The sequence below is a fragment of the Hirundo rustica genome, chromosome 5 (assembly GCF_015227805.2).
Source record: "Hirundo rustica isolate bHirRus1 chromosome 5, bHirRus1.pri.v3, whole genome shotgun sequence".
NCBI lineage: Eukaryota > Metazoa > Chordata > Aves > Passeriformes > Hirundinidae > Hirundo > Hirundo rustica.
In genome coordinates, this window is record NC_053454.1 from 49,128,131 (window position 1) to 49,146,034 (window position 17,904).

General features: G+C 38.7%; 1 protein-coding gene across 4 annotated transcripts in view; it reads right to left on the reverse strand.

The window, feature by feature from the left end:
• Window positions 1-883: 883 nt before the first annotated feature.
• Window positions 884-17,904, reverse strand: part of BANK1 (B cell scaffold protein with ankyrin repeats 1) — a 134,724-nt gene continuing 117,703 nt past the window's right edge. For 2 of the 4 annotated variants that reach the window (XM_040065843.1, XM_040065840.1), the window contains exons 12-16: window positions 11,322-11,390; window positions 10,025-10,209; window positions 7,910-7,973; window positions 3,292-3,341; window positions 884-1,352 (exon numbers count right to left, since the gene is read on the reverse strand). In XM_040065843.1, coding sequence (XP_039921777.1) covers window positions 3,331-3,341; window positions 7,910-7,973; window positions 10,025-10,209; window positions 11,322-11,390 — 329 coding nt within the window. In that variant the 3' untranslated portion in view covers window positions 884-1,352; window positions 3,292-3,330. Of the gene's footprint in view, window positions 1,353-3,291; window positions 3,342-7,314; window positions 7,770-7,909; window positions 7,974-10,024; window positions 10,210-11,321; window positions 11,391-17,904 lie in introns of those variants that run through there. The other 2 variants (XM_040065841.1, XM_040065842.1) reach the window with 2 other exon arrangements.

Here is a 17,904-nt window from a genome sequence, read left to right on the forward strand (position 1 = left end):
CTCAGTTCCCAGACACTGACTGGATTTCCAGCTCTGGAACATCTTACACGTTTCAGGACTTTTGCTGTGGTTCAAATAGCTTTGTATGGTACACAAAGCTATGTTGACACACTAATACAGCAGTCACAGAATATTTATGACTTCATAGCAATACATCTGCAGTATTTGTTGGGACTGTTTCTAACAGAAATGCAGGTTTCCCCCAGAGAACAAATAATTCACTGAAAATGTTTAATCAACCCATTTAAAATAGAAAATAGATTTTTAATTAGTTGACATTTATGTGCTTTCAAGATTCTGTCATTATTTTAAATCCCAATATTGGCTTTTTGGCTTTATTTTTATTCCTAATAGTTCACTTGGCACAATAATATATTGGGATTGAAAAAATAATATGAGCCTTGAGGGTTTGAACTTCAAATCCACCCCCCACTTCCAAATTTGGGTGTCACTTTAATACATAGTTAAGGAGAAAAACGTATTTATATTAAGGAGATTTTTTTTTTCTTGTTTTTGTGCATGAAATAGGGCAAGTCATCTTGCATACTTTTGTATCATCACATACTCACTTAAATTTTGTGGAATAATCCTACGGGAATGCAGACCATTATACCCATTAACCATATTTATTCCTTTACTGTTGCTGTGTTAATGCAGTAGAAAGGAATTTGGTTTTGTTCTGGATATAATTTACCTTAGTCAACTTACAACACAAAACACAATTTCTTTGTAAACCAGATTCTTGGAATCACTTTAATGCATTAGTAGATAATTAGTGCTGGTTTACATAGTTTGGCTTAAGAAATTAGCTTTAATGTGAGTACAATTATTTAAACCGGTGATGAAATACAATTATTCCTAGGAAAGACAAATTTTTGTACAGAGTTCATATAAAAATGTTTCAACAAAAAGTAAAAGCTAAATTTTATTTACCTTCACTTAATAATCTTTATAACCTTTTACAATCTTCCTCTTTTGCGCATAAAATTTACTTTTAAGCAACTTACCAAGCACAGTGGAAAAACTGAAATGACTTCAAAAATTTTTAACCAAAACACGCAATACATCTTTATATACATTGTCAGCTGTCATCTTGGAAAAAGGAAAAGCAAAGAAAAGGTGTAAAATTCAGTGATGACTTTACAAGAAACATTATTAATTTGCTTTAGTGATACTGGTCTTCTTCCAGAGCTGGCCCTGGTGAGAGAATCCAAGGCACTGGAAGTGCAGCAGTGACCCCACGGCGGTGTCAGTGCAGGACGGGCTGGAGCCTGAGGCTGTCAGGGCACACTCGGAGCACGTGTGGGATGCCAAGCAGAGGGAAGTGAAGTGCAGCTGGCTGGAGAGTCACCCTGCAGGTAATGATGGAAAAGGCCTGTTATTCAATAGGCTGCTCAGGTCTGTTTAGAATAAGATCAAACTGTATTTGTTGAAATGAGTATGTGAGAATCAAAACCGTTCTGTTCCTTCACATCGCCCAGATGGATACCAATTCCCTTATCCTCCTCCTACCTCGCGTAAGGAAAATGTGATTCTTAGCTAAGTTAGCTAGAAGTTTGCACTGGAGTTGAAAACTCAACTGTCTGGAGAGTTAAAACACGAGCAATAGAAAGGTAGGTCTTGAATGTTTATCTACAATTTTTTGTAACAGTCAAACACTCAAAAATCTCCCTGAAATTAGTCTTTAAAAAAGAAGTGGTTTCTTTGAACCAATCTGAAGACAGAAAACTGCAAGGAAGCTATGGAGAGGCCATAATTTGCAGAGGAGGAAAACCTTGCAGTTTGATGTGGATAATTCGCAAACAGAATTTATTCAATGTTCTGGAGAAATTGTATTTGCAAGTTCTCCCACATCTAATTCACCTCTCTCCCACATAATTATTTTCTTAAAGTGACAGAAATCACCTGTTCTGATCCCAGGGGTAATTCCCCCTTTCCCCTTGCATGATTCATCTCACTTTAACAATCTGGAATTTATAAGCATCTCTGATATTACCCGTTTTTTTTTGTAATAGTTTTCTCCAGCCTCAGAGGTTTCAAAATTCAAAGCTTTTTTACTCATTAAGTGTAGGTGACTTCATCTCCACTAAAAGAAACAGCTCCATTAGGAATGCCCAAGTAGGAGTTTAGCTGCCTCTTGAAGGAGGGGCAATTCTTGAAGGAGTTTTTCATTTTCAGCTCAGGTCGTAAGACTATTTTATTTTATTTTATTTTTTCTAATGAGAACTTTTGAAGAGAGGAAAGGTCAACAAGTGATTCAGAGGATAAGCAGCAGCAGATATTAAGCAGAGATAGCAGCACCTCTTGTTTTATGGAGTGGACACTGCACTCCAGAGAGAAAGTGAGCAGAACTCAGAGATGGACACTCAGCTCTTGCAAGAAGAAACTCCCCTCTCCTTTACATGAGGGTAGGGCGGTAGAAGAGACCCCATTGAAGATAAAATCCATTTTCTGGTCCAAAAAAATAACAAATAACAACAGTACCCTGCTGTACTCCCCTCACTTGGAAAAGCTGAGAGGGAAATTGAACCACAGTAACTTAGCTAACAAAGCCTTTAAAATTACAGTTGTCTTCAGGAATAAATTGCATCCATTTGCTGCTGTGAACAAATATTACTTAATAATATCACATAATAATAAAAATATTAATGCTATAACAATATCTCAATATAATAGTAATACAATGAGATATAAATGGAAGCACACAGGTAGCAAATAGTAATAATTAACCCCCCCCCAGCTCTTATAGAGGTTATTAGATGCCCCAAACGTAACACAACCATTGGAAAAATCTGCTGTTTATGGAGACACTATCATCACCTCTAAGCTTCCCAGCACTGAAATGACCATTGGTCTGGTGTTTAATCTGGACACATTGTTGTATCTACCTCTTTCAACTTTATTCAATATATTTGATACTGCTTGTGAAATCAGGATGTAGGACTCTAATAGAGCTCTTAGGTGCACAGCCTGCCTTAGTGGCAATAACTGGCAGGAACTCTCTTCAGCTGCACCACACGTGAGCTCAGTGCCTCACTGCTTGCTAATCTGCCCTGCACTAAACAAAAATAGGTTGATAGCTGATAAAAGAAGAAGCTATAGTACAAGCCAGACTGTTTGAGGAATATGGTTTATCTTGCAAAATCAGAGCCTCTGAGGTGCACAGAGTCTGAGGTGTACTTCCATCCTCCTGTTACACAAATGCACTTGGATGGAAAGCACCTCCACAAGCGTTTTTTTTCCATGACAAACAACACCTGTGTGTGTGTGCATCCGTATACCTGCTCTCACCTTGGGTAATTAGGCATTTGTTCCTTGTCTGCTGGGTTCCTAGCTGTAGACTAAAGAGAAGAAGATGTAATCAATAATCATTTAAATCGTAAGATAGGCTTGTGCAAAATATCTTTCTAAGTTAAATAACTCAGAAAACACATTCCTGCAATGAGTCATTTTTTTGTGTTTTACTTCACATATGAGGACAACACATGCTCTTGGGAGCAGGGGAGCAAGAGACACTCACAGAAATAAGCAGTTGTTGTGTGGGAGAATGACACGAGGTGGATTTTGTACAAATCTTACTCCCAACAGCAAGCTGGTCTCTCTTGGTGGCAATTAAGAGAGGTGAGAGATACATGGATATTCATTTTCTTGGTGAACTCCTGTCAGCAGTGGGACTGTGAGCATGCCTCATGAAGACCGGACTTGGCGACAAATAGGCATGAAACTGATTTTTGTTATTTTCTAGATTTAAACTTCGAGCACCATGTGAAGCTAAAGAAATTGGAAATACGCCAGGCTAAAGATGTTCCTTCACAAGTCTAATGGACACTATTATAAACTACCAATAAGTAAGTATTTTCAAGAATAGAAGTCCTGACTGAAATATTGTTGAAGCCATGAAGGAAAAAACCAGCTTTTTTTATGACTTCCTCACTGTCCAAACATACAAAAGCTTGTATGTGCTTCAGGATCCCAAGTTATTTCAACTTTGCTAAGCTGACTAAAGAAGTTGTAGTGCCTGTGAATCCGAATGCCAAAATTAGGGTCTTTTTTCATCTTCTTGTTGACCTAGCAGAGACAACAGAAGTTGGTGGTTGTGCTCAAAAATAAGGGGTGTTTTTTTAGTTTTCAGGGAACTCTACTTAGACACAACCTGCAAGCTGGACAGGCATCAACTGATGAATAAGCAATCTGTTAGCAACTTGGACTAAAAACAAGACACTGATGAGGGCTGGGGAATGAAGCCAGACATTTTGGGTAGCAAATGTAATCAATAACCTGCCAGTTTGTAGAATGTGCACAGTGCTCTTCTGGGTGATTTTTGGATCAAGATGGGAAAGAGATTTGGTCTTTGGCAGCAAGCTGGGCATCTACAGATTTGGAAATCAAAATGTGGAAGAAGAAATTCTTTGGAGGACACCATTACTGCAGTGGATTACCTGGCTACTTACAGAACCTCACAGGAGCAGGTCAGTATTAAAATGTCAACAGGAACAGCTAGTAAAGTTGCCCTTCTTGATAGGAAGGCCATTTTCAGTGTCACTACCTCCTGATTTTAACAGCTAAGAAATAAATACTTGCAGTTGAGTAGCTTGTGGGAAAAGCTTTGACCTTTCCACAGCAGGCCACTTACCTTGCCAGTCTTGCCAGGGAGGCCAAGACTGAACAGATGCAAAGACTGAATTGCTCATTTGTCCCATGGGTATATTTGTCACTGGAGGACTGCTAAAACCTCTAACATTTTTTCCAAGACCTACCTCCAGCCATTATAGAAGTTGCTAGCATTGTAATAGTAACATTAGTAGTAACACCACCACCACTAATAATAAATCAAGCTTAACATTTACTTAATGCAGTATTTGTCTCCTGAAGCCCATCTGAGTTATAGATTGTCCTCTGTGGCCTCTGTCTTGCTCATTACCTAACAATGAAGCAGAGACACCTAATACTCAGTCCTTGCTGCTATGCCAAGCCTGGAGAACAGAGCATCAGTCACTCCCAGTTTTGATGAGGGACCTGGCACTTCCCTCCCTAACAAAAAAGTTCGTGTTTCCACAGATATTAGCTATGAGAGGATAGCTAACTACAAGCAACTCAAACCATCTTATGTAGTTTCTGCAAGCTTGTGTATATTTTTAGGGGCTGGATGACTAAATCTGTGGGATGTGACACACAAGGTGCTGTAATGTAACTGCAATAGTAGGCAGATTTTGAAATTCCATGTTCAGAAATGGCTAAATGAGATTCACATAGGTAATTCAAATGCCCAGTGATGGAGGTAGGCATCACACAGGTTTTTAAATGTTACCATGTGCTAGGAAGTAAGGATGTGGGATGCATGTGAAAGCTGTGTTGTTTTTTAGGACTTTAAAGGAAACTTGTCTAGTAATCCTTGCCTAAATATTGTCTCAGCTGCTGCCATTTGTTCTATTAGTGGACATGCACAAATCCAAGACTCTCCAGCCTTACCTATGCTTAAGAAGCCTTGCTCAAAGATAAGATTTCCCATGGGCAATAGGCTACTTCTAGTTCAGTACTTTGGTGGTGCACCCTGAAAAATCTGGGCTACTCAGATTTAAAAGTGGAGCTTTTGTACACAAATCTTCTATGTATTTCCCTGAAATTTTATTTAAGGTACTTATTTTTGCTGGTTTTGGTCTGTTGGCTAACATCTTGGGAAAAAAAAACCCCAAAAACTCTCAATGTCTACATGTCAGACCAGATGTGTGTCAGACCAGAATTGAGCTAAAGCATTGTCCCTGCCAGTACTTTCTAAAAATGAATGTTCTTCATGCCTAGGATTTATTTGTTCTTAAAACAGGTTTTTGTATATACTTCACTCCAAGAGTGGCAGAACCTTTTGCTTTGCAGTTGATTTTTTTTTTTTTTTTTTTTCTGGGTATTATTCAGTCCTATACTAAACTGCTACAAAATGAGACATGAACTTTGAGATAATATCAAATTTTATAATGGAAGACTGAAATGAGTGCCACTCTCATTAATAACTTCATTATAGTGGAAGCAAGATCAAACTTATCAAGAAACTAAAAATTACATCCCATACTAATTTCTAGGAGATATTTTCCTTTCTCATTAAAATAAAATCAAATTCATTTTCTATCAGACTTCAGATGTGATCTCTTTAAATCCTCAATCAAGACTTCAAAAACTGTCTACAAAAAAGACTATCCAAATCCTGATTTCAAACATGGAGTCTAGAGAGGAAGGCCCATGTTTTTAAAGGTACAGCAGGGAGAGTCTGTATAGGCATGTAAAAACTTCTTTGAATAAATCTGAGGACTGCTGACATTCACACGTACCACTTTACTAAATGGCATGTGAAACAAAATGTCCCTTGAATCCTCTCTGGTCTGCTTTCCTTAGGAATTTCGAGGAGAAAGTGATTGTCATTTTTGACAAATGGAGATGGAGAAGAGAAAGTGATTGACATTTTTGTTTCAGGCAATTTATATCCGGACTATAGAGGTCCTCCTTCTGTAATCCTTGCTTACTCTTGCCATTGATATGCTTTCAGTTCTAAAGGAAGTCCTTTTTTTCAAGCATTGAAATATTTGATTTCTCTTGTTGGACACAGACTGTAATGATTCTTTTCCCTGTATTTCTGCAATGCAAAGCTGCTGATTTATATGCATCACAGGATATATGACAGTATAACAGAGGGCAGTGAGGTTAGCATCAGAAGGGAATATAGCGATCACCATCTGGGTAACTGGATAATTTCACAAAATTAACAATTCTGCTGTTGATACTACACTTCTGCTGGCATGACTCAATAATGAACTCTGGAGAAGGAGGACAGCTACAGAGACAGGACTGCTCCTGTGGTCTTAAAGTGCACACTGCAGACAAATACTTTCCGAGAGTCACGCTCATGTTCCCATGAGCTGCAGTGATCGTAAGCCCTCTGGCTATGAGCACCTTGTGAAGGCTTTTGCTCAGGACATTGCCCCCCTACCAGCCACAGAGGATATTAAAGCTGAAATATCTGGACTGCAAAGCTGCTACTGGGCCAGCAGGAATTTCCCTTAATTAATTACAGTACCTTACATAAATACAACGCTGTCTAAGAGAATAATGAAAGCAGTACTGTGCATTATTTTCCTCTCTTGCAGTAAGGAAATAACACATTTAGGTGGTAATTTTAAATAGGGATAATAGAAATGGTACTAAGTCCAATGTGAAAAAAAAATTCACTGATTTTCCTTTCAGCATATGTACTGAAGTTTACAGAAATCAAAGGCCTAAAACCAATACCATCTAATAGAATCTTTTTGTAGCAACAAGAGAAAACCATTTGTGGGAAAGGCAGATGCTTTATACTATTGTAGATAACATTCAATCACAAAGAATCACAGAATATTCTGAGCTGGAGGGCACCCACAATCATCATAGAGTCCAGCTCCTGACCCTGCATGAGACAACTCCAAAAATCCCCTTTTTCCCCAGAAAGGGAAAAAAAGCATCTTAAATCACCAATGACACAGTTTTAAATAATGACCACAGTACTCACAAAAACTGCTGCAGCAGTAGAAAGTGCATGAAGAATTTGCAAGTTGATGGCTGATTTACAAATAAAATATTGAAGTCATCAAGCAAATTGTTCTAAAGAAGCCATCTACCCAAATTCTGATGATGCGGTAGGAAATACTAAGCTGAGCCACAGAGACTTGGTAAATTTTCTGCCCCATTAACTTGCAGAGAGTTCATCTTTGGGATGAAATCTTGACACTGCTGAAGGCCTGATTATTCTAAAATAAATGTGGTCAGATACAGAAATTGTTCATTACAAATTCAAGGCCTTGATCCAAAAGGGATTGGATCAGACCTCTGCACTACACTTACAGTTCAAGGCTGCAGAGTCCTTAAAGGCACAAAAAGAGCAACTTACCATTCAGGTTTTCATTTTCTTGTCTGTTTCTGATGGTGGTGTCTCTAAGGTGATGCACTTTTTCCTTTAAGTAAAAAAAACAAGCATAAAACCAAATCAGTAGGTTTCAGCAGAAATCAGTAATGGAAATTTGCTGTAGAAATAATAAGACACTACAAAAAGCTGAATTTTTTAGCTTTCTGAACACCAAGAATCTCTCTCTCCAAGACTGAAAAATGTTTATGATGCTAATTTTAGCATTTTCACCTAAGACTCTTGTGGAGTTATCCCTGGCAGCTGTAAATTAAAATTATTTTGGCATTAGATTACAGAGGCTTGGGTGTTATTTTCTGTTTGTCTGGGTGGTGGTTTGTTGTTGTTGTTGTTTTTGTTTTGTTTTTGTTTTTTTGGTGGGGGGGCTTTGGAAAAGCTATTTTTGCTCAAAAATCCAAGTGAAGGACAAAAAACTGCAGTGATAGCATGAAGTCAGTTCATCATGTTTATAGAGGAGAAAGAAGAAAAGACTTTTCTATGGAACAAAACCAAAGAAAAGCCACACATGCAATGCAGGGTAAAAACTACCACTACAAAGTAGCTTTTTTCCTGAAGCAGTGGAAACAAGCCAAGTAAATTGTCCTTGAAATATGGGCATCTAAAAAAAAACCCAAAACAAACAAAAAACAAATCCTTGGTGCTGCTATCATGGCACAGATTAGATATGATCTTCCTCCTCAAGAAATGCCTCTGACTGAGAGCAATATCAGCAATTCATCCACATGCTTGGCTGCAGATGGATTTGGATTTTTGGTGGAATCCTGGTTCTGTGCTGCTGGTGCCCAGCTTGGGAAATGGCCCCCCTAAACTGTTCCAGGCCCTTGCACCTTTGCTTCTAAGTGATGTGCTGCCATGACAAAGCTCAGACTTTCAAGCAGATGCAAACACAAAGAGCACTCTCCTTGCTGGCAGTATCTGATAGTTCTTCACTCTGCAAAGCAGCAGACTAGCTCTGCTTTTCCTCTTTCTACTAAATAACAACAAGAAATTATTTTTGTTAATGCATGACCTCATATAAAATGAGGGCATAACCTCTTCCTCCATGTGTCTTTTTAGAAGTAATTAACAAACCTCCTCTCCATGACTTGCAGCTTTGATGCAGTTCTTTCAGTGACTCAGTGTGTGGGCTTTTTTAAATCCTGTTTTTGTGCAACTCAATTTGTTGTGACAGGTAGAAGAACTATAAAAGAAAGGCCTCATAAAATCAGGCCTGCTCTAATAAATTAATAGCTAGCCTGCCATCTCTTCTAAGTGTAGTTAAGCAATTTGCAAGATCCCATGTGAAAACAATCTTGGTATGAAAGGTTTGTTAACACAACAACCTATTCTTGGGTTGAAAAACAGGTGCATCTGTGGAAACAATGAGATCTGTTCCAGGAGAACCCGTAAAATAAAAATGTAAACAACCTGAATCTTAGCACTTACACGCGAATTGCCTTCTGACCAAAAAATGAAGCAGTAAGAAAAACACCAGCCAACAGGTGCTGCACACGAGGTATGTGAAAACTGTATAAAATAAGGGATGTGAATAAAGAATTGGCTTTTCCTGCATGAAGGAATGGAGTCTCGGCTAACTTACTACAATATCAGTTTACTGCATACATTGAATACAAAGGAGCTGTAGAGCATTGCCAACAATTATGGATTTTATTAAGCATATTCAGCCCTTTCAGACAGGAATAAAGCCTGACGCAAGTTAATGTATTTTAATTGCTAGAATAAATGTATGTTTGATATAGTCATGTTTCTGTCAGTTGACACTGCTCAAAAGCACATTTGGTTTGTTTGGCGACATAAGGTTTATGGTTTCATGAACGATGCACATCACCCAACAGTTTAAAACACAAGTCTTAGGAGACCAGCATATTTAACTCTGGATTTTAACCAGAAAACTACTCAAACAGCAGTGGAAATGGGTATCTAGAAGATTCAGAACCATAGCCAGCAAGCTCCTTGGGAGCTGATTTGCATATAAATCATGATTATTACTTCTGACCTCATAAGGAGGAGCCAAAACACATGAACTTGCTTTTAGAACATCTGATCGAGATTCCTATCAAGAAACAAATTTCAAACTCATACCTGTTGAGTGGATGGTAGTCTCTGCTTTTTGTTCTGCCACTGTTTAAATCTATCAAGGGCTTCATCCACAGAAACTGCCCCCTTTTTCACCTGTTCCTGAAAGTGGATGAGTTCTTCCTGCTCAGGGGGGATCTTGTGTACCAGAGTGCTGTAAGTTACTGTCTCAGTGTGGCCTCTGTGTGCTTCTGCAACAAAATGTACAAAGTGAGAAATGCAACAAATCACTGAGGGTCCTACCATTACCCTTGGGCAGCAGAGCAGCATCCCAAACATTTCCTTCATTACTACTGTCCTGGTCCATGGATTCTCCATTAGTGTTGGTCCATAAAAGAATCCCCTTCTAGCACTACAGTTGCAGTACTGACATTTTAAAGGAAATGGTTGCTATATAAAATATTCACAGTGCCTTTTTATCCCTTTCTTTTTCAACAACATACATTACATATCTCAAAAGTTGTGGACGAAATTTGGTCAGGAAATTTGACAAGATTTCCTTCCTCCAAGGAAGGAAATACATTATTAAATACATTGCAGCAACAAGGGAATGCTGCAGCCCAGTGTTCCAGGAGATTATGACACAGTGCTCAGCTGAAGGAGATGTGCGTTACCAGATTCACAGCTTGGCCCAGGGAGGTGTAGCACTGCTTCTCCCCAGGAGACTGATACTGGAATGGCTGATCCAGAAAACATGAGCAGCCATGGAACAGGGGTTCTGAGCCCTCTATGAGGCTGTTGCACATATTTCACTGCATGGGGAGTGTGGCCAGGATAAAAATTCAAACCATCAATATGATTTGGGTCAGTTTTTCTGTTACATCAGGCACCACTATCTTCATTTCAGGCAAGGAAGGATTGTTCAAAGGGGTACCAGTAATGGAATTTTTAGTAGCAACATTGTAATGTGCTACAACTCCAATAACAGTGTACTTCCACAAGTAACTAATTTTGCATGCATCTGGGGGTACCCAGGGGAGAATCGTCGCTCCCCCCACTTGTGTTTTTCCATGGCTGGAATTACTACACAACTGAGCCCTCCTGTCCTTCCTTTTCTTGGCTTTAGTCATAATCATGAAGGGAAACAGAAAAGTGTGAAGTAACTCTGACTCTACAAATCTTTCCAACAAGTCTATAACTTTTATTCTTCTTTCTTTAATCTCTTAATGCTGCAATACCATTAAGGATATAAATCGTAGGTGGCAAAACACATGCTAAATCACCCAAAATCAAGTCACAGCAAAACTTATTAGTTCTACTGAAAAATATCAAGGCAGTTAAAGAGCTAAATTAAATTCTGTACCAGGATTCCCGGCCTCACAGTATGTCCTGCTGTCGCCACTGGTCACTCGACAGGCCTTTTGCTGAAACACTGCAACAGAATTTAAAATATAAGGACGGTGAAAAACAGCACTAAAAACCATCACACATTCTCAACGAAGGAAGGAGACTCATAAAAGCAGGCTGGAATACATTTTTTGTTTTAGTCTAGGAGTATTTGTCAACCTACTTCTCAGTCTAATGTTAATTACTTGAAAAATTGTTCTGTTGCACAGAATGGCAGGATTATCAATGTTAGAGAAACCATTACAAGAAACTTTGGAGAAAATTGAAAGGATTTATCACACAAGCATATTACTTTTTTAGAAGAAACAGCAGGATCTCAGGGTTCTTCACATGGTACAGACACTGTAGCTTGTTCCTTATTTTATGGGGAAAGCTAAGGCAGAAAACCCCCCAATATTACTGGGTGAGAATAGTGACACTGCTGAAGAAAGTCTGTGTGTATACGTGTGTCTACTTTATTCAAGCACAGCAACAGCAAAGCACAGCCCCTCTGCTAGAGCAGCCCATCATTCCCACTCCTGTGAAGCGCCCAGAGTTCAGCCAGCGCGGATACACCCAGAAATGCTACACTCCGACTTTTGCTGGCAGCATATGTAACACCCAGAAGGTGGGAATTGCTCAGTTTCTGACTTAGCCTGTGTGGCAGTAGCTTTCTCTCGAGTCTCAGTCCTGATTTTTGCTAAACAAACTGACAATCTAGAATCTAGAATAATTCCTGCCAATTAAGTAATCCGCTGTCATCACTGCAATGCAGCAAATGTGCCAGTTCAATGGAGCAAATATTTTCCTGGGGACCAAGGCTCAGGCCAAGGGAGCTCTGCTCAAGCAGCAGAGCAGGCACGCTCTCTGTTATGTCCACAGCTCAGCCAAACACTGACAGATTTTGACTTTTTAAATACTTTTCTCTGTCATTATCAAATAATTCTACTAAGTGTGGTTGCAGTGTTTTCTTCTCTACTTGAAGTAGTACTCTCCTTTTAAAGATGAAATTAAAGTAATGAGAGCACAGAGGTAATGCAGGCAGCCTGAATTTTACTGTATAAGGAGGAAAAGGGACATTCTCAACAATGCGCCTGATTGGAAAGCACTTTAATTGATAGGCTTTGAAATTTCTGCTGAGTTTTGCAGTGTTGGAGTAATCAGAAATGGAATTACTCTTCCAGTGAAAAGTAAAATTGTTGAAACCACTTTATGTGCCGCATCTTGCTGAAATGATTTTAGTTGGCAGCAAGTATTCAGCGTGGGTGAGGTCAGTGAAAACAAACGCCTGTTTCTGGAATGCCTGGAAAGGCAGGAACACTCCTCTGTACAACTGCCATAGGTTTAGGGAGAACTCTGGCAATTCACCCTTTCCTTCCCACATTCCAATTACTTACGAACTACTTGAACACAGCACTGAAATAAAAGAAAGAGGTAATCTTCTACAGACATATATTCCATTATTTTTTTAGGGAATATAAAGTAAATATTCCTTCAGTAAAGCAATATTAATATTGCAATTTTTTAAAGAGTCAGAACATCACAATCCTTCAAGTAAGGATATATATATTTTTTATTTTCTGGGCCTCTCTGGCTCAGATAATCTGATTAAAATGTTCCACAGTTCTTCTATCACACTAACTGTGCACCCTTCAATAACATTTGTATAATCAGAAAGAGAATCCTTTTGGATTTTTAATCATGTTATGACTGGCTAAAGTACCCACAGATGCTTGTAGGTCAAAATCCACACATTAAATGTCCTGACCCTAGATATGCTGCATAATTTTTGTCTACAACAAACTTCTTTTGCAGTTTCTCGGAATTAAAGGAGGCTGAGATAACTAAGAAGTAATTCCACTTCATTCTCTCTCCTCTCTTCAGCTGCTACAGGATACAGATGAAATTCTTTGCAAGCCCTAAATACGTTTCCATGTCTCAGGCAGTAAGGTCTCTGTTTAGGAATGTAATGTAACCTCAATATTCTTCCAGCAAAGCAAACTCAGAGAGAATGAAACTACTGCAATATTTTTTAATAAGACATGAAACCAAAAGACAACATTTAAAAAGTGGGACAAAACACAAATTTTGTGGCAAATATGCAGAGCTCTGGGAAAATCCCTAATGTAAGTCTTGGAAAGGGAGTGGGATCCAAGGAACTCTGAATTGCCTGTTTTATCTCAGACTAACTAAAGGTGTTGTTTTAGGCTGCCTGCACATGCACGTAAATAATGCTATGAGGTTTGAAATTTGGTTAATATTTTCATGGTTAGCACCACAAGAGGGTTAGAAACATTTGAAATCTAAGTATTCTGTGTATAGCTCTGAACTAAGAAGGTCATTTTACAGTACCAAACTGCAAGAAACTGTGGTGAGTATGAAGGGCCTAGAAAAAGAGAATGAAAGTTTTTACAATAGCTGCAGGTTGACAAAAGGAACAGGAATTTGATTTTCAGAATTAATTGAAGTTCTAAGACAAAGCCATAATGTTAAGGAGTCACAGATACACTGTGACATTTCAAAAATTGCTTTGTAATTGTAATTAAGAAACACAGGAAATCAGAACATGGGAAGAGTTATGTCACCCTGGTTTTTCTGAGTTTTTTAAAGCCTGTTGATTGTTCATAAAATGGAGTCAGACTTTTAGCTACTGCACAATATTAGGAGCAGTTTCTGCTCTTTCTCACACATGTAATATAAACAAATCTTTTGTTTTTCATTCTCTGTCCTTTGTTTGCATATTTCTAATCTGAAAGCAATTGTAACTGACGGCTGGTCTGGCCATTTGGCTGGAAGGTGAAAACTCCAGAAGCCAATCCACAGCCAGACCCACAAATGTATAAGAAGTAAGAAATAAACAGGCAGAGGGGCTCTGGGCTTGGCTCAGCCTTGAGCTCTCTCAGAGGAACAACTCTGCCCTTCAAAATTTCTCATCTCTGTGTGGTTGCTTTGCGTATCCCGGTCACAGAGTTAGATCATGGGAGAGAAGAAGTCACAGCAGTGTCACCGAGACACACAAAGCAGCCACACGCAGACAAGAGGTTTTGCAGAGCAGAGGTTTCTCCGCCCACCTCAAAGCTGAGACAGGGCAGAGAGAGAGCCTCTTTGTTTTATTTCTTACTTTTTTTACATTTGTGGGTCTAGCAGAAGATTGGCTTCTGGGGTTTTTCACCCCTCAGCCAAGCGGCTACACCAACTGTCAGTTACAATTGTTTTCAGGTTAGAAATACGCAAACAAAGGACAGAGAATGAAAAGCAAAGGATTTGTTTATGTTACATCTGTGGGAAAAGGTAGAAAACTGCTCTTAACATTGTACAATAACAAAAGAGATCTGACTCCATTTATGAAAATCAAAAGGCTATAAAAACTCAGAAAAACCAGGGAAACACATCAGCAAAGAGGCAATGATCAACTAAGACACAGTTTCTAATTTATATTTTACTTTACTCATCTAAACTATGAGCGATGTTGCCTGATTTGTTGAATTGGCAACATCACCTCTAAAAATGAAACAAGAGTTTCTACTACGCACTAGTGATTCAAACAAAGCTAGACTGATGAAGCTACCCTCTGAAAGAATATATGAGCTAATCATACCTAATACATACTTAGCTGACACTTTCAGCAGCACAAACATGAAGGAGAAAAGACACAGTGATTAAAAAAATCCATCAATAAACACCACTATTTTGAATTGAGCTTTCTTTGGAAATTCAAGATGCATTTATTCATCAGCTTCATTGAGCTGATGTTCCAAACAAAATTATCTATGACTGTTTTCCTTAGGAAACGTTCAAAATTAAAATACAGGAAAATAAAATCTTTATATGAACACATGGTTAAGTGATAATTCAAATTAATTAGTACACTAGGGTTGCACTTAGCAACACAACTCAGTTGCAAATTACAGTGGGTTTTCAAGCTGCCTCCTTGTTCTTAGTACATTTTTACTTCATTCATTTTAGAATCGTCACGTAATTAATTAATGATTAATGGAAGAATGAAGAAGGAGAGGTAGATTGCTGGTTAGGATATATTGCAAGGAGAGACTCCTGTCTTTGTCCATTCAATTTTTTTCACATTATTTAACCATTTTAACATTTAAATTGTGCGTGCATAGTACCTAGGCAAATAAATCCTCCAAGTTCTTTTTTCTGGTAGGGATTGGATTGTAAATTAGATGTAGCACAGCGAGAGATGACAAATACACAGAGAATACTAAGGAAGGAATATAGTAGAATGATGCTTATTATTCAGGAGAGAAGAACTCTGCAGATGTTTGTTCCTATCTTTTTAGATCTCATTTTCCTTTTGTCTGTTTTGTTTGCTAACATACTGAACATCACTCAGCACGAGGACTCGAGAGAGGTCATCAGTGCAATGCTAACCAGTAAGTTTTGTAAGAGATGATTAATGACCCAAAATTTATACAAAATATTTCACATATTCCAGATGAAAACAAGAAACTCCAGTGACTCATAACATGAAATTAACTAAGGAAATAAGACCTTGTAAACAGACTTTTTTCTTTTCACAAGGCAAGGCAGCTGGGCATGGATTAAAAGCATATCATCATGGCTCATGAATTTGACCTAGGTAGGTCCAGGCGTTGTGCAGAAGGGATGACTGTGTGGTGAAAGGTAACAAAGGCTCAAGTCACAGAAGTTGTCCTGTGAGGGCAGCATTGATGTCGGGGTACACCTACACCATGACAAGGCAAAGGGAAAAAGACTGAGCAGTTTTGAGTGCATCAGTGCAGGAAGACAAGTGACCACATTTACACTGGCACAGGAATTCTGATCAGGCCTAAACAGGCAGCCTAACACTCAAGATGTTTTTGAGAACACACAACAGTCATTTCATCAGAATAAAGACTCAGTGATGCCAAGTGCACCTATAGAAATGCCAACCTGGCACGTTGCCTCCTTACGTTGCCGGGACTTTTCAGTGACAGCATCACATCCACTCATCCCAACTCACACAGGCTATTGCCAGCCTCTTCCTTCCACAGCTATTTAGTTGGCTGAAAATGAACCGCTCAATTTTCTCAGACCAAAAGCAAAATGAAAAGGCATTGTGGTGCAATGAAAGTGTGAAAGTATTAATCCAAAAATAAACTTCTGCTCACCAGCAATTCCCTTCACAATTTGCAGTGAGATTCTGAGTCTGACAAATATGAGCTCAAATCTCTTAGAATCCCAGCAACTGTGGTCACAGAGGGACTTCAGGAGACTTTACAGAGATGACTCCCCTACACTGAAGAAAGATAATAAAAATAATACCGGAACCCCCTTCTTACAGAAGGAGTAAAGAGTGAGTGAGAAGCAGAAGCACCAGTGGTTAATTTAAAGTGCTGCTCAGAGGGTGGTGTCAGTGTACTGTGTACCACAGTACATACACAATGAAAACAACTCTCACACCTCTGCTCTGGTCAGAATTTTAACTTAGTGGATCCTGGAAGCTGGAAGGACTCTAGTGACATACTCAAGAGTATTTGCTCCAGCATGTAAAAACTGAATATACTTCTTTGGTCCCATTTTTCTTGAGTAGAGGAAAGCAAAAAGGGAAGGACTCTATACGTGTTCTTACTACAAATACGCTATTTGCAACAGTTTGATTTGCAACCAGACAGCATCCTATAAATAAATTTTTCTCTGTGCATCTTATTTAGTACTTGTTTCAATCTACCAAAGTTCAGATAACAAAAATCTGATTGAATTAAGACAGTGGGTGAAGCTGGTATACCACTCCCAACCAGGTCTATAAAAACAGTCTGTTAGCCAAACAGTGCTTCCTAGTATTTCATTCATAGAAAAACATCCTTAAGTTAGGAATACATAATGAAATTCATCTGCAGTGCAGTGCTTTATGCTCACTGTAGGAGAGTACTACAAAATCCCGCTGTAGGACATAAATGTTTTGCAATTTGCATGGCCTCTGAGGCTTCACTTTGTAAATCCCTGCTTTAGAGCATTTAAACAATTGGCGTAATAAGAATTACTGACTCAGGATGTGATCACTGATCACATCCACACTGATCACTGTGTTCCCAGCAATCAGCCTGATAAGTTTCCAAGACACTAACAGTTCTGTTCTGGATTTTATTTATTCACTTCAGTGGGTTTATGCTGTGTATTCTGTATGTGAGATATTCTGCTTCTCTAAAATATCCACTGGATGCTAGTTCTTCTGCATACCCTGTGATTTTGATGAGAAATGAGAATGTTATTCTCCACTGGAACAGCAACTAGAAAATATATTTTTCCACTTCCAATTTTTAACCCTAGGGTGAGGTCCCACAAACAGCCATCTTTAAATAGCAAAATGTTTTCAGTGCACAGAGGGAAATATATTCCTTCAAGGATTTCTGAGAGATTTGCAAAGAAATATCGGCTATAGCATAGGACATTTATGCTATTGTATAACATGGCAGGTATCCTTGCTGCAGAGAAACCCTTTCATACTAGTGGTCTGTGATGAGAGGTAAATGATTAAACCAGGACAGTAATGTAATCCTTAACCCTGAGGGAGTCCTAGTAGGTCAGGCTTCAGAAATGGC